The sequence below is a fragment of the Lycium ferocissimum genome, chromosome 11, assembly GCF_029784015.1.
Source record: "Lycium ferocissimum isolate CSIRO_LF1 chromosome 11, AGI_CSIRO_Lferr_CH_V1, whole genome shotgun sequence".
In the NCBI taxonomy this organism is placed as follows: Eukaryota; Viridiplantae; Streptophyta; class Magnoliopsida; order Solanales; family Solanaceae; genus Lycium; species Lycium ferocissimum.
The window spans coordinates 41,712,681-41,733,955 of record NC_081352.1 but is presented as its reverse complement, the minus strand read 5'-3'; the positions used below and the strand labels follow the sequence as shown (position 1 = coordinate 41,733,955).

Below are 21,275 nucleotides of genomic sequence, written 5' to 3'. Positions count from 1 at the left end.
GAAGCTATCCCGAACTTGTCGTGGAAGAACTCAGACGAAGCTTTTGAGCGTGCCATGGTGAAGATCTCAACAATATTTTACCGACACTGCTTCCTTCAAATGCTGATGGTTTTCCGCTAATAATTGGGTCTCCAAAGAAACATGAATACATCTTGATAAAATTTTCATCTCTGTAGCGGAGAGACTTGACAATATTTGTTTTTGGCCTTTGTGAACCACGTGAATCATCTTCATGCTGAGTTTCACATTCTTGAGTTTCCAGACTCCCCCTTTCTCTTAGCTCCTCAACAATTGTGATATCTGGAAAGACACTCGAGTCGGTGACGATCTGACCACGATTTTCCTTCGAAGCCTCAATACCAGCATAGGATCCACCACTAGATTTCCTTTCCAGGTCCTCAATAAATTGTTTGGCAACTTCGGAGCTTTCAAAAGTCATACCGTTTGTATCTGCATATGAAATTGAGCCTTTAAGGTCAACCTTTTCATTTATTTGACTGTCGACTTCTCCATCTGCTTCCAGCATTTGATCTGAGCTAGTGATTGACTCTGATATGGTAGATGATTGACCAGAGACTTCAACTTCCACCACAACTCCCTCAATGCTTTCTCCAGAATGGTCACCATTGTCATATATAGTTTTAGAAACTTCATGCTCAGGATCTACTTCAACATACTCCACGTCCAGACTTTTATTACCAATTTCGGGGGATCTCTTCGTTGATTTCCTCGATGGCGGTACCGCCACATCGGTCCGATCCGAATGCCTTCGGAATCTGCTTGCTTTTTGTTGATGACACCAATGCCTTCCTTCTGCACGTAATGGACCGTATTATCTATTGAATCCACGATCCGGTCTTTTTCGAAATTGAGGGAAGCTAAGGCATCTACTGCTCGAGTCTCAGCTACGAAGCACCTTCCCCAGTCTTCTTCTTCTTCAGCAACTTTCTCAACTTGAGCCATATTGCTCTCTTTTGTTCGGCAATATCTTTTTATGTGTCCTATTTGACCACATCGGTAACATTTAATAGACTTCTTACCATAATTAGAAGACTCCTTCTTCTGTCTTAGAGAGCTTGAACCCTCTTGGAATTGAGAATACGCCATCTCTCTTGAGCCACTTTGCTTTTGCCTTACTTTAAGATTCCTTTGATTAGCTGCAAGAGCATTTCCTTCCCCTTATTTGATCGATACACCAGCCATCTGTTTGGCTAGTAGCTCCTGTGATGACAACAAATTCTCAAACTCCTCGAAGGATGGTTGTTGAGCCCATCCTTGAATTGATGTAACAAAAGGAATATATTCTGACTTTAAACCACGAATGATAATTCGTCTCATTCGTGCTTCAGAGATAGCCTTATCCGGATTTAATAATGAGATCTCTGAACATAAGTTCTTAATCTTCAAAAAAATTCAGAATAGAAAGATTACCTTGAATGGTGTTAGCCAATTCATTCTCAAGATCTCGTAGCCGCGCTTCATCCTTCTTATTGAACAAACAATCAAGGGTCCTCCAAATTTCATGAGCCGATTTGCACCTTATAATATGATCAAACAAGTTGTGAGAGATGGACCTCAGATGAACTCCGCCTTCGCATTAATTTGCTTCCACTTCTTGTGTATGAGGCGCTATTTTCGTGTCCGTCAATCAGGAGGACTTGTGTAACTACCATTAACAACATCCCACAAATCCTCTCCCACAAGGTATGACTCCATACATGTCTTCCATACCTTGTAGTTGGACTGATTCAACAACTCCATCCCCAGTCCATTAATACAGCCGCTTAAATCCATTTAGAGAAATCAATTGAATCTACCACTAACCCGATCTTAAAATAAAATCCAGAAGCCAACTACGGCTATGGCTCTGATACTATGTAGAGAAATATAGCAGAAGAAAGGTAAATCGGAGAGACGTTCTGCTAGCCTAAGATCGTAACTAAGATCGGAAGATTCAACTAAAGAAGAGGAAGCTATGAAAGGAGAATTTGGTTATGGAAGAAAGACTTTCTTGAATTGGCTTGAATGACTTACAATTGGAGTTAGCTTGGCTTGATTACAAATGTTCAAGGCCACTCCTATTTATACTTGTCTAGGGATGGTTCTAGACTACCACTATTCTAGACTATCATGATATTATTCTAGATACAAAAGATCTAGATAATTCTACCCTCAACTATAAATATCTAAGTGTCTAGAATTTCTAGACATTTCTTAGGTATATATATCAAAGATATTACAATATAACTTTCTAGAAACTCTTCTAAATATCTATGATATTTATTCTTTCAAAAAATTAACTTTAATTTTTCACAAACATTGTATGAAAAGACATTGTCTTTGTTGGTTTTGGTTGTTGGTCGATACTCGATGCAATTCTTGATTATTCTCTCTCTTTTTGCGTTGTTATTTCAGACTCATAGGAGTAAATATATTTAAGATGGATAGTAGCTCATACTTTGAATAACCATCGACAAATTAAAAAATCCTTTTTTCGGAGGTTGTCTTTGCTTGTTTCTGAAAGCAATGGGAAACTTGCTCCATAGAATCCTTTGATAAATGTATTATATAGGATGTCATTGTATGTGACAATTTTTGAAATATTTTTTTGTAATCTTTTTCCTCCTATAACGGCTCTATCCTGAGAATCAATCACAATCGAATAGATGGAAGAGAGATCAATCCTCTTTTCTTTCAATCTTTAGAGTAAATATAGGATAATCAGTACATTGCAATGTTCAAAATAAAGCTAGATGAATAGAAATATCGAACGGACATAGCTCTCAGGTAAGAAATGAACCTATAACCATCTAGATCACAAAGTACTCTTATTTTTAGGAGACTTTAATCCTTAATATTCTCTATGAGCAAAACCGCTCGGGTGTGCTTTGGAATGACAATTAATTATAACCTACAAAGATGAACTCTTGAACTAGAATTTAGGGTTGTTGTTGTTGTTACTCCCTCCATCCCATAATAAATGTCACCTTAGTCAAAAAAATTGGTCCCATGATAAGTGTCAGCTATTACACTTCGCCTTTTCGTATACGTTAATGTTTTGTCTTAAGTCGGTTGTCGTAGGCTCGTATTGGAAATCATTGGAGAGTTTTGTAAAAGTTATATGGGTGTATCCCGGAGATGTATAAGTCCTTAAACATGTTTGAATAACGTTACAAAGGTTAGACGTTAAACGAATCAGAGAGAATACGTTTTGTCGAAAAAATTGGACAGAGTCCATTTTCACGGACCGTGAAAATGGTGGTTGGCCACCATGACTCGGAGGCAATGGAGAGGAGCCACTGGACTAATTTCACGGCCACTTTCACTGCCAGTGAAAATTTTCGTGGTCCGTGAAATTGAGGTGGTGGAAAATTTCCCCCTTTTTATAAACTAAAGGCCATGACTTGGGGTTCATAATTTTTGCCAAAATAGATTTCTCTAAACCCTCTAAGCTTTTCTAAACACCCATAAACATCCCATACTATTTCAAAAGGAGATCAAGCATTAAAACCCTAAACTAATTCATAGAAAGTGGTTGTTCTTGCTTCTACTTGGAATTGTGGTGAATTTGATCTTGAGGAAAGTTGTGTGTGGCTAAAGTTATTCAAGTATAAGGTATGTTCTTCATCTTATTGCTTATGTTGAGTTGATTTGGAGGTTTAGTAAGTCTTAAAGTAAAGAGAATCATGGTAGAGAAGTCATGAGGTATTAAGTTGAAGTTGATGGCTATGGATTGATTTTGAAAGGGATTTTATGATTGATTTAATTTTAATTTGAATGCAATCTCTTGGCTATGGAATTGTTGATGTTGTTATTGTTGTTTGGGAGTTTTTTTGAAGTTTTGAGCAAGTAAGTGATATAGGGGAAATGCTGCTCGAATTTCGTTAGCTCATTTATTAGTCTAGTTTAACCTTATAAGCGTTTCAACGACTTAACCTTAGTATGAATCTTCTTGAATGTAGACTTGCAAGCTCGGGAGGATAGACGTTGAGTGGTTAAGTAGACAATGAGGTATGTAAGGATGTCCTTTTCTTTCTCTGGCATGATCTTATTGATACAAATATTTACGGATATCCTTCATAATGACTTGAATCCTAGAAATGTTGAAAGCTAAGGTTCTTGATCTTCTTATGACATTATGGATCTTTGTTTTATAATGTTAATGATCTTGTATTGTGATTATTGGCCATATTTATTGCTGATGATCTCATCTAATGGTTATTGTTCCTTCAAGGTCAGACATGCAGATGATGATAGTTCCATAATGGTAATCGGAGGTTACCGGCCTTACATCACTCCGATACAGATGCAACGCTTCTTTGAGCTCTCATTCATGCTGTATATATATATGTAGCTATTTTCTCACACTGAACCGCGTTATAGTTGGCCCGGTACGGCACCTATTGTGCACGCCATTGCAGTTGGGTACGGATAACACCGAGCTTATTATGGCCGGGTACGGATGACACCGACCCTATTAAGGTCGGGTACAACATTATGATATATGTATATGTATGATTTTTTTTTTTTCAAAAGTAAAGCATGTATGTTATTCGTGTTAAGAGGTATTCAGATGTACTGGTTATCTCTATCATCTCTTGTTATTTTTATATCTTTATTATGTTGCTTTCTATGCCTTACGTACTCGGTACATTATTCATACTGACGTCCTTCTGTTTGTGGACGTTGCGTTCTTGCCCGCAGGTAGACAGGGAGACACCTCAGACCCATAGGTTGCCTTCTCAACGATTGTACAGGAGCACTCCACTTGTTCCGGAGTTGCAGATCAGCTTGGTACGATTCTTTTGTGTACATATGGGGATGGCGGGGTCCTGTCCCGTCCTTATTATGTTATGCACGCCAGTAGAGGCTCGTAGACATATATGTACAATTAGATGTCCTATGACCTTCTCGGTCTACATTTTGCTATATCATTTTGACAGCCTTGTCGACTTGTATATATGAGCATAGTTTGATGATGTGTATATGTATATGCATATATCTCTTGGGCTCATGTCCCTTACAGTCTTTGATGTCTATTAGTTAGCATTATGACCCACTCAGGTATGATCATGTGATGCATGTATGTCATGTGGTGCTCGGTAGGTTAGCTCCGGGTGCCCGTCATGGCCCTCTGATTGGGTCGTGATATCACCTTAGGAAACCAAGACATAAATTGGCTAGTTTTTTCCAACTCTACCCTTAAATAAAAACTAACAAGTTAAAGTAACATCTCAATGATGATTGGAAAAGTCACATAGTAACTTGATATTGTTGGATTCCAATATCAAAAGTATTACTATTTGTGCATGCTCTAATCAAGAGGAAAAAGTATATATGGATAATTTAGTAAACTTCACATTGCATTATTGATTTCTTAATATGCGTGTTTTTAGCTAAGGTGACACTTATTATGGGACGGAGGAAGTACTTGCTAGAGGTTTTCTTTATGGACTATCAATTTGTATTTCACCCAAAAAAAAAAAAAAATTAACGAAAGAAGGGAAAAAAGGTATTCTGGACACACAGAGTGCTTCATCGTATCAAGATGTCACCATTAATGCTGTCATCAACTAGTTCCCCATGTTGAAGTTTTGCTACTTTTGTTGTCAAAGAAGATGGTGCGATGATTGCCTTGGCCTAGTCATTAAACCATGTATCTTCAGGGATTGGTAAGCCCAATTTTGTCGGTCTCTCACTTGTCATGGGGTAAATGATGGACTACTATTATTTCGATACCTATGACCCAAGATCATTTTTTTGTGCGGATTGTCCTTCAAAAGCATTGGTCTTTAATTTCTGTCCCTCAAATTCGTGGTCTTTAATTTTTGTCCTTCGTCTAATATCTCAAGGTTCTAGGTTCGAACTCCAGCTCAATAAAAAAAATAAAAAAATTCATAAGATAGAATTTTGAATGCAAAACTCTACCTGCAGGGAGAATTTTGAATGGAAAACTCAACCTGCAGGCATTGAAATCTACCTTTCAAAATTCTGCTTGCAAGTAGAGTTTTGCATTTAAAATTCTGCTGAACCCTAACTTTGGCCCGAATAGGCCTAATTTTGCTACAAAAATCTGCCTTGCGGTTTTTTTTTTACTGAGCCGGAGTTCGAACCCCAAACCTCAGCGAAGCCAAAAATTAAAGACCACCAATTTGAGGGGCAGAACTTAAAGACCACCCCAAAATAAGGGCATTCCTGCGAATTCCCCACCCAAGATTGAACCAGAGATCAAGGTTGCTCCATCAATTGTCTTATGTCATTGTTGCAAATGATGGAATCAGGCATCTATTATGCTTTATGCACTACTTCATCCTTAAGTTTCATTTGTTCTCCACACATAAGGAAATGGAAAAGAAGGGAAGGTGGAGATGGGTATTTGAATATGAGTGTTGAAATTAATAATAAGTAATTAATATATTTGATAAAATAATAGTAACAAATATTTATTTTGTTAAAGTGACTTTAAAGCTATCTATAAAATGTATACCTGGTAATAGTATTTTTATATAAAAGAGTTAGAAACAAAAAATGGGATGGAGGAAAGGAATTTTGTTTTGCGGAAGAAATCTTGGAGAATATAGAAGATATAAGGGATAATTAATAAAATGTTTGGTTAAATTGAAAGTGCTTATAATTTTTAAAGTTATAAGCTTGGGATGACCAACTTATTTTTGTTTGAGTTTAGAGTTTAAACACTTATTTTTAAAATTTATCAAAACTTATCCAAATATCCTCTTAATCATCGTAAAGGCATAAACATATCAATATCAAAATAATGCCAAAAAGAATCTCGACCAACACCCACGGAAAAAAAATACTCATACATACCTCTTAGGGGTCGTCTGGTAGCTGGCTACTAGTAATTTATTCATGTATTAAAAGCCTATATATATAATATTGTATTTGATAGCTATTTATGAGGTGAGTTATTCATGTTTAAAATTAATACGATGTTTAGTTTATAAATTAGAAATCAACTTAATTAATACATATATAAATTATGAAGAAATCTATGTATTATTTTATACAGCGCAAAAGATGAAATAACTAAAATCCTGCATAACTAATATCTGTATAAAATAACACACAAATTTCCTTATAATTAATTCATATATTATTAATACATGCATAAACGACGCCTAACTGTTGCAAAACTATGGATCAACTTTGTTAAAGAATCGTAAGGAAAAGAATAAAGAAAGTCAACTAAAACGAGACAAATAACTCCAAGTGTTCGTACCCAAAACAGTTTCTAACACCCAAAAGAAAAAAAGGAACAAAAAGATTACAAATGGCACACTTGTATCCAGACCAATCAACATCAAAGTTATTACTTATTAACACGTCAGAAATCGTCCGCAACAAGCAACGTTATAGTCCCCCAACCGACTCCACAGACGTAACGTGCACATCCCCACACTTTATTCCTTCCTTTTTCTCTCTCACACAGATCCAAAAACACTCCCATCTTACAAATCAAATTTCACAATATTCCCATTTTTTCCGATCACCGGAAAATCACATTTCTCTCTACCTTTATTTCCTCCTTGTACGGCGGTCGGTAGTGGATGGCAAGAACCAATAAATATACCTCCCTTAATTTCAACGACATCTACGAGAAAAAAACCAAACCCACTAGTAGACCAAACTCTTCTTCATCATCATCTTCATCATCTAATAATAAGACTATTATTTCTAACTCTCGTATCCATGGACATATGCTTGTTTTAAGCCGGCCTACACCTAAGCCCATATCCGTTCCCCAACCCGAACCCGGCCCGATCCATCAACAACAACCTAATAAGTTACAGAGCCCACTACGGGATCAAAAAACCCGAGCTGAACCGGAATCGGATTCCATTTCGCTTCGTCCACAGGGCCGTACCGGGTCCGGGTCGGGTCAAGCTATAGTGTCTTCGTCACCTTTGCAATCGCCTTTGCAAAAGTCGAGCCGGTTTGTGCCGCCACATCTTAGACCGGGATTTGTTGGGCGGGAGGAAAAACCGGTGCCGGGTCAGGGAGTGAGAGGTAGACCGGAGGTTGTTGGGCCTGGGCCTGGGCCTGGGATACATCAACATCATCATAATCAGGGAAATAGGGAAAATGGTAGACCCAAATCGGGAGGTGGGTATGAAAGGATGAACAGGGATTCAGTGAACTTCATGAATAGGCCTAGATCTAGTGGGGCTAGGCCCAGCTCTAGTGGATGATGCCATCATGGTAATGATTCCTTATCTTTTACTTCCATATTTACTTGTCCATCTTTCATGGCTACCCTTTAAGACGAAATAAATATAATGATAATTTTACTATATCAGCAATATAACATGCCCAGTGGAATCCCACTATATATACGTAAAAAATAATTTTAAGTCGTAAAAATAGTAGACAGACATCCGGTAGATCAGCAATAACATACCCAGTGGAATCCCACAAACTGGGTCCGGGAGGTAGACAGACATCCGGTAGACCCTAGGCACAAGAACAAGCAGTTCAAAGCAGTACAAAAAAGAGAAATAACAGAAGCGAATAAGCCGTGGCAAAATACTATAAAAAGCAAGATAAAGCGGTCTGAATAAAAAGGACCCGTAACTACCATAAATCGAAGCACAAGAAACATCAGGGATAATTTTACTATATCACCCCTAATAATTACTCCCTTCGTCCCAAAATAAGTGTCCTTAGGAGTTCAAGACAAAAATTAGCAAGTGTTTCCAACTATGCCCTTAGCATGAAATAGTAGTCCCTTATATTACTCCAATTACATAAATAGTCCTCTTTAAAATATTAAAATCTATATTGTCTTAAAAAACATCTATTATTTTGGGACGGAGGGAGTATCAATCATCTTAATAATTGAAATCAATTAAAAGTTGTTTAGCTACTAAGAATTAGTTGAACTTTCCAACCCAATAATTAATACTCCATCCGTTCCATAAGTGGTGTTTTTAGCTTATGTACACCCCTTAAGAAATTGCTCACTCCTTGAAAATTATGAGTATTTTTACTGACATATCCCTAATTAATGCCTACAAAAAAAAAAGCTACTTAATGATTTTTGATTATAAATAAGGGTAAGTTTGGAAGAACAAGATCAATTTCTTCTTGAAATCCGAAAACACCACTTATTATGGAATGGAGGGAGCAATAAGGGTAAAATAGGTATGAAATGGTAAATTATCTCTTGGTTTTCCAAAATGGATAACTATTTTTAGTATACAGGATAAGTAAAAATGAACGGAGGGAGTAACATCTTTCATATTCGTATATATTGTTGTTGGGAATATTTTCTAGAAATGTGGAGTAAATGATCGAATATTTTGTTTGTTCTGTGTTTATGTTGTTTCAATTAGCCCAATTTTTTTGAAGTAGTGTTTTTTTGTGTTCATTTGATCTGTGGGTTACGTTTAAACTTGTTTCATGAGTGTGTGATTTTGTTTGTTATGAGCTTTTTTTAACGAATGGGAGTAATCATTTAAGGCTGTTTGCCTTATCAAACCAAAAAAAAAAAAGGTTAGTTGATACTATTTGGAGGAAAGAATATATAGGTTGGATTTGTTTTTTTAAATGATAAAAAGATAATATAGGTTTGGTTTGTCATCTGTCGCTCGTTTTTAGGTTTATCTTTGTTATTGCTTTTTGGTTGGCAAGTAACAGTTAAATGCTTGTAAGGCTACAGATGACTTATAAATATGTAAATTCAGGCTTTTGCCCTTTCTTAGATGCTTGTAATAAGAGTTTGTGAGTCACTAATAATCAAATTAAAGCAACTTTTACTTTCAGATAATTGGTTACCACGCGCACACACATGAATATGATATAAGATGGTTGCCAGATTTTGAAATTAACGAGATTCTGCTTGAAAGTGGTCATAAGGCTAGACACTTTTGCAATCTCTTTTTTCATTCAGGTAGTGTATAGGTGCTATGCTTGCAGTGTCGACTATCACTGCACTTTTTTTCTCACTGAGTAAATAAGAAAACAAGGATTTTAAAATATGATGTTTCACATTTTTATATAGTGTTATAGGTACTGAATTGAGAAACAATTGAAAATACCTTGGTATATTTATGATGAAAAATAGGAAAAGATTTTAGCAGTTCCCTAATTCTCTGTGCTGAATATTTCAAAGATGATGATCTTTTGAGCATAAATAGTCGGGTCATTTGGTGACTTTTCCCACTTTTTCTGTACCGTCGGCCCTCTATCATGAATGTTCTATAGATGTTTCGTTGTGTTCCAAAAATTATAAGCTAGTTAGCAAACAAATCATGTCTCCTTAAGATGTGAACTCGAATTGAAGAAGATGGATCAACTTTGCATCTCAAGATGTTTCTTACTGCTTTTCACATTTACTCTTTTCTGCTTGGAAGAAAATGTTGGAAAAATTTTGTGGTTCAAGCTTTCATCCATGCCATACTATACTATACCTGAGCATTGTTATGAGAAACTTTGAAGATCATCTGAGTTATTTGTTTTCCATTTGGACATTTTTGGAAAAAGTCTTAGAATTATTAAAAAGGTTTTATCATTGCCTGCCTTAGAGCAGCTGTAGCTTTGAAGTTCTGTTTGTATGTTTGGTTGGAGAGACTCAAGGACTTCATAAACTGTTTCAAACCATTTTGTGTCACGTTACTCATAAAAATCTTTTGCAATTAATGTTGTTTGTTTATTTTTTTGAGATAAGATGTTGGTTCAAGATAAAGAAAATCTTTTTATGTTCTGTAAGAGGAAAGCTGTTGAAGAAAGTTATTGAATGATCTGTTGTTCACCGATAGTGCCAATAAAAAAATCTGCAACTATTCTCAAAATATCCAACTGAAATACAGTTTTTTCATTCTTTTTTGTTTGCTTAGTTGTGTACTTGTGAATATAGCTGTTCTATCAATGGATTCTGATTATAATGTGGAGATGGACCAACATTTCCATTGGGTGAGTGTCATCATAAAAGAGAATAGTGATATTTCTTTTGGCATGCTGCACTTGGGAAAGTCTCTCTATGATGAGTACTTCGGTGTTTTGGTTGTTGCAGTCTTACATGAGCATCACTACTAGAAAGTATTTTTTTGTACACTCTGTTGTTTTTTTTTTTTTTTTTTGGGGGGGGGGGGGGGGTAGTGTAAGCAATTTTTCATCATCGTGTACTGTGATCATGTGTCATATGACATGCTTTAATTGAAGATCTTGAGATCCTTAGAAGATTTGGGACAACAATCTAGCACATAGGAAGTTGTCAGCCACAGTTGATTTTCACATAGACCTTTAGACAATTGTGCGTTGGCCATCAATTTTGAAACCCCCGGTTGGAAATCAATCTACTTGTGGCCATCAATTTTCATCCATGTTTGAACCTATGGTTTGAAACCTGGGTTTGAACCCATGTATCCAAAAAGTGTTTGGGCTATTACATGGTTTCCTTGCCATGACAAAGTCTAAATTATTAATATTTTTAAAATTGCCTGCCTTAGTTGGTAAATATTTGTAATCTGTGTTCATCAATGTTTTTGGACAGATCTCATTAATCCATAAACTTTATTTATCAAACCATTTTAATTTATCGTAGAAGATTATGTTCAATTATATTTTGTTTGTTTATTTGGTTCTTGAGACCGAACTCGGGTCTATAAACGTAGAGAATAATTTTTTATGTTCTGTAAGAGGAAAGCTGCTTTCGAATAAGCTGATTAATTAAAATAATTCAAAATTATGAATGACAGTTGCACTAGAAATAAAAAAACAAAATCATTTTTTATAGTTTCTTCCTGCTATCTTTTTAAATATTAATTTTTAATTTTGTTAAAACTCTTGTGTACTTGTGTAGCTGTCAGTTCAATCTTCTGATTATAGTTAGGTTCAAATTTTTTCTGCGCACACACCTCACTATTCCATTGGGTGTGTTGTCATCATAAAAGAGAATAGTGTTTTCTAATTCTGTTTGCATGCTGCACTTGCTGGAAATGTCTCTCTGAGGCAACTGCAATTTGATGCAGTTCATTCATGAGCATCACTACTAGAAAGTATTGTGGTTTGTTCTGTTGTTTGCTTCTGCAATTGCTAGTAGTGTCAACTGCAATTTTTCATCATCGTGTACTGTGATCATGTGTCATATGACATGCTTTAATTCAGCATCTTGAGATCCTTAGAGGTTTAGGGACAACAATCTTGCAACTTAAGTTGTCAGCCACAGTTGATTTTGCGTATTAGACCTTGTCAGACATTAAGTGTGTTGTTTTAATGATGGGAGTCCGAAGGTAGCAGTGCTAGTTTCACCATCTTCCTGGCACCCCACTGTTAAAGGAAAAAGATGGAGATAAATATAATAGTGAGAGGGCTGTGTTTCTGATCCATATTTTAATTTTGGTTTACAGATCTTGAAGGAGCTTAGCTCCCCCCCTTTGCCGATGAGGATGGAGAGGTCTTTCTGAGGCAAATACGCTTGCAAGATCAGCTGCGGTTGGATGTTAATGGTTATTGAAGTGATGGAAGTTGGATTATGACCAGGTTGCTCCTTTTGTCTGCAGTAACTCCAGTGAGCAAATAATGACTTGCTGGTGTTATCAAGGATCGAAGCTCGATCGAATTGTTTCTTTCATTTCTGGCCTTCTAATTTTCTTTTGCTTTCGTCTACCTACTGCTCTCTCAGAAAGAGATAAGGTTTAGATGAAATTTAGTGTCTTCTTGTATGTTTTACTCTTACGAGTTATATTGTGCAACTACCATAAAGTGGTGTATTCTGATGGTTTGCTACCCTGATCACCATATTGTACTTTCAGACTATATCTGTATTACAGTGGATATGAATTTGTTTCTGTTTTCAGAGTTTCTCTCTGTCCCCACTTAATTTTGTCACATTCATGGTGCAAGTAATTTCTGCTCTTTTTCTTTGAAATGAATCCTTTTTCCCCTCTTTTACCTTGTTAAAAAAAAAAACCTTTGTTCCCTGTTAAAGTGAAAGGAAATTCGTTTTTACAGAAATTGACAATTGTTGACTTGCGAGGCGCCCTTCCACACTACATTATGTTGGCATAATTTTAACCAGAATTTAAACTTATTTTTGGGACATCTTGTGATATATTGGTACCTTGTCATATTCGTTACTCATTTCCAAAAAGAAATGCATCTAAGTAAAAAAAAAAAATTAATATTCAAATGCAAGGAAATTTAAAATGCAAATGACAAAATTGATCTAATAAAAAAAGAAATAGTGGTAAAAAATCTACCACTTTTTCACGAGTTTCACACTCCAGTATTTTTTCTCGCCATATATGTATTAAAACATACCGTAACTATCAATTATTTCCTTTTTCTACTTGAACAAACGGTGATAGTTCGGGTAGAAAAAGGGAAAAACTTATAGTTGAGGTGTGTTTTAATACATAGATGGTGATAGTTCAGATAAAAAAAGAAAACAATTGATAATTGAGATGTAAAACTCGCGGAAAAATGACAGTTCAGGTAGAAAAAGAGAATAATTGTTACTTCAGTTAATGTTTGTGATCATTTTAACTCAATAAGAAAAAAAAGACATTTATTTATATGAAAATGTAGGCATATATATGGGTTTTGCTAGCATTGTCCCCATTTTGTCTTTTCCTTAAATGTCCCCAATAGTACATTATTAGCTCATTAACAATGAGAGCTAGACCGCAGCAGATAACCACATAACAAAACATGCAGAATCTCTCCAACCTCTTAAAAGGCCGCATTTCCCATAATCACCTTAAACAAATCCATGCTCGTGTTTTCCTTATTAATGCTCACCAAGACAACCTCATTGCCACTCGTCTTATTGGTCACTACCCTTCAAACATTTCCCTTCATATACTTCATCACTTAAAAACACCAAATATTTTCCCCTTTAACGCTGTCATTAGAGTTCTAAGTGAAGAGGGAAACTTCACTCATGCATTCTTGGTATTTAACAAGTTGAGATTTTTATCACTTTTCCCTAATGAATTAACCTTTTCTTTTCTTTTTAAAGCTTGTTCGAATTCAAGAAATTCATATTATGTAAAACAGGTTCATACCCTTGTTGTGAAATTGGGATTTAGTGATGACCCTTTTGTTTGTAATGGGTTGTTAAGTGTTTATGCTAGGGGTTTGAAAGAATTGGGTTATGCGCGTAAGGTGTTTGATGAAATGCCTGAGAGAGATGTTGTTTGTTGGACTTGTTTGATTTCTGGATATGCTAAGTTGGGTTTGTGTGAGGAAGCTTTGAGTTTATTTTTATCTATGGTAAAGAAGAGTTTGATACCTCAAAATGATACTATGGTTAGTGTTTTATCTGCATGTTCAAAACTTGATATGTCAAATATCGAGAAATGGATCGCGAATTTATGTGATTTGGGATGTTCTGGATGTGATTCGGTTAGTACTGTTCTTGTTTACTTATATGGAAAGTTGGGAAATGCTGATAAGAGTAGGGAAAATTTTGAACAGATTTCTAGTGATGGGAAGAGAAGTGTGCTTTCTTGGAATGCTATGATAGGCGCGTACGTTCAGAATGGTTGTGCTCTTGATGGTTTATGTCTTTTCCGGTTAATGATGGAGCTTAATTGTTGTTGCCCAAATCATGTGACAATGGTTAGTGTGCTCTCAGCTTGTACTCAAGTTGGTGATTTGGACCTTGGCTTGTGGGTTCATGAGTACATGAAAGTTAGTAGGCAAAAAAGCTTCTTACTTTTAAATGCAAATCTTGCAACTGCTTTGATAGATATGTACTCAAAATGCGGGAGTTTACAGAGATCGAGAGATGTTTTTAACCAATTGGTTGTAAAAGATGTTGTTTCATTCAATGCTATGATCATGGGTCTCGCAATAAATGGTAAAGGTCAGGAGGCGTTAAAACTTTTCTCACAAATGCTAGAGCTCAATTTGAGTCCAAATGCTGGGACATTCCTTAGTTTGCTATGTGCTTGCAGTCACTCAGGGTTGACAGCAAAAGGCCGTCAAATATTTAAGGAAATGAGTCAATGTTTTAGAATTGCTCCTAAATTGGAACATTATGCTAGCTATATTGATCTCCTTGCTCGAGTAGGTTATGTTGAGGAAGCACTTCAAGTTGCTACCTCAATGCCTTTTAAACCCAATAATTTTGTATGGGGAGCTTTACTAGGTGGTTGCATGCTACATAACAGATTGGAATTGGCCCAGTTTATTTCCTCCATTCTTGTTGAGGTGGACCCTAACAATTCTGCTGGCTATGTGATGCTGTCGAATACATATGCCGTTGATCATAACTGGAGTGCTATTTCACGGCTGAGGTTGTCTATGAAGGAAAAAGGAGTAGTAAAGCAGCCAGGATGTAGCTGGATCAACATTGACGGAGATGTGCATGAATTTCTAGCTGGGTCCTCGTCACATGTTCTGAATGAAAGCTTGCATAGCGTATTGCAGATCTTACTGAAGGAGATGAAGCTAACAAGTATTTACAAGTGAAACTCTAGTAATACTGTGTGGGATATTCCTTTCTTTTTCTTAAGGTATGTAGACCTCAAAGTTATTTTTGTTGGTAAAAAAGAGAGTCTCGAAGAAAAAGATGTTTCAATTATTAAATTCCCAGCACTATCATTATTAGAATTGCTAATATCTCTTGTGGTAGTTTTGCTTATAAATGCTAGCACTAGCTATTCCTGATGATATCATATTACTTGACATCATATGTTTATTCTTTCTTCTGGTAATGATGTGATGTTTATTGAAGTGAACTACTGCTTGTGTTGATAGCAAATCATATTAATGGCACGAGTGATCCATTTTGTCTAGGAAGCAATATCATTTGTTCATTGCTAATCCTGCTGAACACCATCTTTTTTGTTAGGCCTTGGCTGATTTGTCATTCAGTTAATATCGTGTCGCATCTAGACTAGGGTACCATGTGGTGGTCAATCTCATTGATAACTATGTCAGTCTTGTATTTGCAGGAATCCTTTTTTTCACTTGATCTGCATGCTTTCGGAGCAGCTTGAAAGAGCAAGTCTATCGGAGAAGGTTTTCATTGAACCAGATCTACATCCTTTGAAACTAGTATGTACTGTTATCTATGATTTCCTTCTAGATATATCTCCTAAAACTTAATGTTGCTTAATGGGGTTATGTGCGGGTCCTGCTAGAAACCTGGGGCCTCTCATTTAATTGAGACGCGGTAATGTGTGTTTATAAGAAAAGGCCTGCATAATGATCTTTGAGCTTTAAATGAATTTTAGACCTTCTGTCCATAGCTGTCCTACAATATTGCACCTAAAAGCATAAAACTGCACGACATGATGTAGATGAATCATCTAATAAGATAGGTGGTTTCATCTCCAGCTACTCCATGAAATTTACACCCTCCGTACCAATTTATGTGGCACTTTTCGCTTTTCGAGAGTCAATTTGACTAAATTTTGAAGCGAAATCGGTTTAGATTAAATCAATATTTAACATTAAAATTTATATTACTGCATGAAAAGTACTATAAGTTGCAAGGTTTCTCATATCAATTTGGTGAAAAAATACATCTTAAAATGTTGGTCAAAGTTCATGCAGTTTGAATCTCGGGTAGCGAAAAGTGCCACATAAATTGGGAAAGAGGGAGTATTATGTTACTGATTCAGTGTGCTAAAATAGCATAAAATGATTTTATATAGCATGTATAGTTAGGGATGTATGTTCCAATTATTTGATGAGGATAGTGAGAAAGAAATTCTGCTTCTGTACTGCCTGAAAGTCAAATTTACTGAACTACCGGTGTTTCAGCTTATGATGTTCCTTCCTTGACTGTCAAGTCACTTTATTAGTTTGTGGAGGTCTGAAAATCCAAATTACTAATGTAGTTGTGTTGGGGTTTTAACTAACAACAATCCTTCTATGACTTTCGAGCTATTTATTTAAATTTCGTGAAGCTTTAAATTCTAAACAACTTCCACTTTACCCTCTAAAGTAACTTTGGGATGTCAGCTATTAAGCTATAGTACCTTCTCGGTTGATTAGAATGTTCTGACGTCACAGGATACCTTTCTAAACTATCATGATAAATTGTCGCAGCATTACCTCAATTCTTCATTTCATTATGCAGTTTGTGTTGGACACTAAAATTTTGGCTGTTATGTTTAGTGACTGCTTGAACTTTCTTGATGTTTGTGACTCCAGTCTCCAGGTTGTCCCTTGTAAATCCAAAAAAAAGAGGGATTTAAACATATGGAGTGTACTATAGTTCGGAATATTCTGGACCTTTTTCGGCCTAATTGCAAGGTCAATCATATACATTATAGTTCAGAATTATCAATAGTTGTTTAAATATTTATTTCATGAATTCCTGTAGGATGTCTTTATACTATCTTGTAATATAATCTAATGCATGTACTTCGTGTGCATCACTGGCTGTCTGGCAGTACACCGAGGAGTTGCAAGCAGAAGCTGAAGAGAAACATGAACGCAGTCTAGTTTCAGAAAAAAGGCTCCAATTCATTAACCTCCACTAGTGTCTATGAAATCAACATAAACAGACATCAACATTCTGAATTCTCGCATCTGGACACCACAACTAGCAGGTAGCAGACATCCAACTTTAGCTGATGAGTCCTCTAACATTTCAAGTTCTTTTAAGGATGAGGCTGGGCAATCTATGGGAGCTGGACAAAATGATACACTAATGTGTGCTTCAGAATTCAACACGAGTTCTGCTTCTAAGAAACCGTCTGCATTTAAGGCAGCAGCTGAGGAAGCAGAGCTTGACATTCTTCTCGATTCAGTCACCAAGATTGAAATTTTTGAGTCCACAAATGTAATTGATTAGTCTATTTGTCCTTACCCCGTGACACTAGCAGGAACACCAACTCTGTTATCAGAAGAGACTTCATCTAAGTTGGAGGTCCCAGCCAAAGAAAGGCCACGATCTGGCCAAACTTGCAATATCAGATATCAGTTTGGATGATACCCTGGATGATCTTCTCAAAGAAACATCAACTGTGACTAACAAAAACGAGTGTTCACCACTTAATGAGGTAAACTCTACTGCTGGCCATACACCCTCCGGTAGAAAAGGGGTTTGTACTGCGTTTCACATAGATTTTACTCGATTGTGCATTGAGTCGAATCAACCCCCACGATGGAAATCATATCTGCTTAATGTTCAAGCTTTCATCCATACCATACCCATGCTATTCGTCTAAGTGCCGCTATTACTCATGCATGTTAGCCCTTGAGTGAAAAATGCTTTTCAGTTGCCACGCCATGAGTAGAAGTCTGGAATTACTAATCTGAGGTTTTGTCGTTGCCTGTCTATGAGCAGCACACTATTGTAATCTTGTGCTACTGTGTTTGGTTGGAAAGAGGCAGATCCATAAAACTGTTCATTTTTATCATGTTACTTGTAAAAGCATGTAGGTTCAGTTATAGATTTTGTTTGTTTATCTGGTGCTTGAGACCAAAATCTGGTCTATAAATGTAGAAAATAAGAGTTTCTTTTTATGTAAAAGGAGGAAAGCTGCGTCTGAATAAGCTGAAAGTTTTGTGAATGATGGTTGTACTGATAGTGCCAACTATTGCGGTTGTGCTTCTTCCTGCTATCTTTTTTCGTTCTCTTTTTGGTCAGTTCATTTTTTTTTTTTTTTTTTTTCAATGATAGTTGTGTCTGGACCACCTAAGACTATATCACCTGGTGTGTTGCAGTGGTTATTGAAGTGATGGAAGTTGGATTATGACCAGGTTGCTCCTTTTGTCTGCTGTAACTCCAGTAACCAAATATTGACTTGCTGGCGTTAGACGTTCAAGGATCAAAGCTCGATCAAATTGTTTCTTTCATTTCTCGCCTTCTAGTTTTCTTTTGCTTTTGTCTACCTACTACTCTCTCAGAAAGAGAGACGGTTTAGATGAAATTCAGTGTATTTTATGTTTTACTTGACGTGTTATATTGTGTAACTGCCATAAATTGGAGTATTCTGATTGTTCTTTCAGTGTTTGTATTACAGTGGATATGAATTTGTTTTTGTTTTCAGGGTTTCTTTCTGTTCCCCACTTAATTTCATTAGATACATGATACAAGTAATCTAGCTGAAAGTAATCTGCTCTTTTCCTTTGAAATGATCCTTCTTTCCTTCCCTCTCTGCTGTGAAAAAGTTTGTTTTTTTGTTTCTCGCCCAGTATTCGGTACTCTTTTTGGAGGGTAAAGCGCTTCCTACTAAAGGCGACTTTATACCTGAGGCTACCCTAAATTTTTGGTAAAGTTTTCTCACAAACAATGACAATTGTTGCAAGAGCTCTTCTACAATAATAGTATAGGCATAATTTCAACGAGAATTTAAACTAAATTTTTTGTGATATTGGTACCCTTGTCATATTCATCATTCATCATTCATTTATAAGAAGAAAGTTACCTCGGGTTAAACACATGGTTGGATAAAGATACGTCTATTGAAAGATCTTAGTAGTAAACAAATCTAAAAGCAACTCTTATTTTCAGGTAAGAAGTTAATACTCCATTCAAATGCAAGGGAATTAAAAATGTAAATGCAAAATTGCTATAATCTATATATAATATAAAGCTAAGCATAGATAAGGTGATGTGACACCTTTCTATGGCCTCCATTCCTATTTATCTTTTTTCTCATTTTTTGGCTTTTTCTCTATTTTTCCATATTTTTCTTCAAACTCACTCATTTTATCCATTCAATGTTGAATAGTTTATTTCATATTGATTAGGTCTTAAAAGCTCTTCAACAACCCTCATCAGCACGTCCCTTTGCTTTCTCATTGTATTTTTACCTTTCTCCATATTTTGCTCAATTATTGTATTTAAAAGCCACAATATGTCTACTAATATCCCTGACTGTTTTTTTACGTAATAAAGTCAGTGGTAATTGTTTGTTTTCATTAGCCTTCCCTAATAAAGTCTATAACCGTTTCCCTTTCTTAGTCTGCAAAGCACAAAAGCATTCTTCCATTTTGGTTATTGAGGTTCATCCATTATGTAAGTTTAGAAAAAGAAGGTTGTCAGCAGGATCCTTCTCTTCCAATTAAATCATGAATAAGATAGAGTAGCTCAATGTTAATTTTATCTTCCAGCGATGTAGGGGAATAATATTCTTCATTTTCAGGTGTGTTTTGTTATAATTTTTATGTTCTATTTTGTTTGATGTGTTGGTTTGGTTTGTTTTATCTTGGATCTATATGTTATGTTTGGTGCTATTGCGATTTCAAGATTGCTCTATCTGATAGTGGTTGGCAGGGGCGGATGGAGCATTATAATTTGGGGTTCAATTGAACCCCAAACTTTCGATGCGGTATATAAATTTATATGTAAAAATTTACTAAATTTACAATAAATAGTAGATATGAACCCATAATTTTAGAAATATAATGGTTCAATGCTAAAAAATTTAAAAGATTGAACCCCAAGAGTTTAAATCCTAGATCCGCCTTTGGTGGTTGGCGTCTATACGTTGTACCGTTTAGTTGGTGGGACAAGGATAATAATTTGGGAATAATATGTGAGATTATTTATTCCCGGTTTGATAATGGGTATTAACTTGGTCCCTTGATTATTTTATTCCACCATTTGTACTAAAATGGTGAAAGTACTATCCCATAGATAAGGTAGATAAAATATCATGGGATATCCTTGCTTATTCCATCTGGCATACCAAACGACCCAAAGTCTTTATGATTCCTGCGTCAAACATGGAGGACCTAAAAAGATTTGGTAGTTTTGGGATGAGGATAAAAAAGAGCCCGAGAACTACAATAATTTAATTAAATATGCTTGCTTTCTTCGATCGTATATCATAATTAATTAGACATATTTGATCTTTTTTGTTAATTACGTCCTACTTTTAGTTGTTGTTATGGTAATGATATACTTGAATTTTCTAAATTAGTATTTGGAGATTTTATATTACATATTTGGTCCATTGACTATATGTTGTTTTGGTGTATTGAAAATTATGAGCAAGGAAGAGATGATCGAGAAAATGGTGCTCTTTGTTGCTGCACCGTTCCTATTTTTGGACTATGAGAGGATATATAATATCGCTTTTTTATCTTTTTAGAACAAAATGTTGTGATTTGTACTCTATTTCCTTATTTCAATAACGACTGATAGTGGGTTTTGCAGGGTGAGTTATGAGAGAAATAGTGGTTGAAGATGTATTCTTAGAAGTTTTTTATTAGTAAAATACTTACATTTTTTTTTTATCTTCTACAGTTGTTTCTTACTGTTTTTTCGTTTCGTAAATAGGAGTAAATTTATAGCACTCTACTATACAACACTTTTCTGTTTAATATAAAGTGTATGATTA

At 35.7% G+C, this 21,275-nt stretch overlaps 2 protein-coding genes across 5 annotated transcripts; both read left to right on the top strand.

The window, feature by feature from the left end:
- The first annotated feature begins 7,385 nt into the window (after window positions 1–7,385).
- LOC132037913 (uncharacterized) lies at window positions 7,386–12,822 on the top strand. The gene is made up of 2 exons (XM_059428561.1): window positions 7,386–8,220; window positions 12,369–12,822. The coding sequence occupies exon 1, from the start codon at window positions 7,569–7,571 to the stop codon at window positions 8,208–8,210; it is 642 nt and encodes a 213-aa protein (XP_059284544.1). The 5' UTR covers window positions 7,386–7,568; the 3' UTR covers window positions 8,211–8,220; window positions 12,369–12,822.
- Window positions 12,823–13,356: 534 nt separating this feature from the next.
- Window positions 13,357–18,267, top strand: LOC132037909 (putative pentatricopeptide repeat-containing protein At3g08820). 4 transcript variants are annotated; one of them, XR_009410133.1, is made up of 3 exons: window positions 13,357–15,482; window positions 15,924–16,026; window positions 17,373–18,267. XR_009410133.1 is itself a non-coding variant. In XM_059428556.1 (2 exons), exon 1 carries the CDS (start codon window positions 13,672–13,674, stop codon window positions 15,436–15,438), a length of 1,767 nt encoding a protein of 588 aa, XP_059284539.1. In that variant the 5' UTR covers window positions 13,357–13,671; the 3' UTR covers window positions 15,439–15,482; window positions 17,373–18,267. The 4 variants fall into 4 exon arrangements, 2 of the variants coding, with proteins under 2 accessions (XP_059284539.1, XP_059284538.1); XR_009410134.1 differs by having other exon boundaries at window positions 15,924–16,030; XM_059428556.1 differs by lacking the exon at window positions 15,924–16,026.
- Window positions 18,268–21,275: the final 3,008 nt, after the last annotated feature.

What these genes read in the sequence shown, in the direction of transcription:
- LOC132037909 (XM_059428556.1), top strand. Translation starts at nt 13,672, where the DNA reads ATGCAGAATCTCTCCAACCTCTTAAAAGGCCGCATTTCCCATAATCAC.
- LOC132037913 (XM_059428561.1), top strand. Translation starts at nt 7,569, where the DNA reads ATGGCAAGAACCAATAAATATACCTCCCTTAATTTCAACGACATCTAC.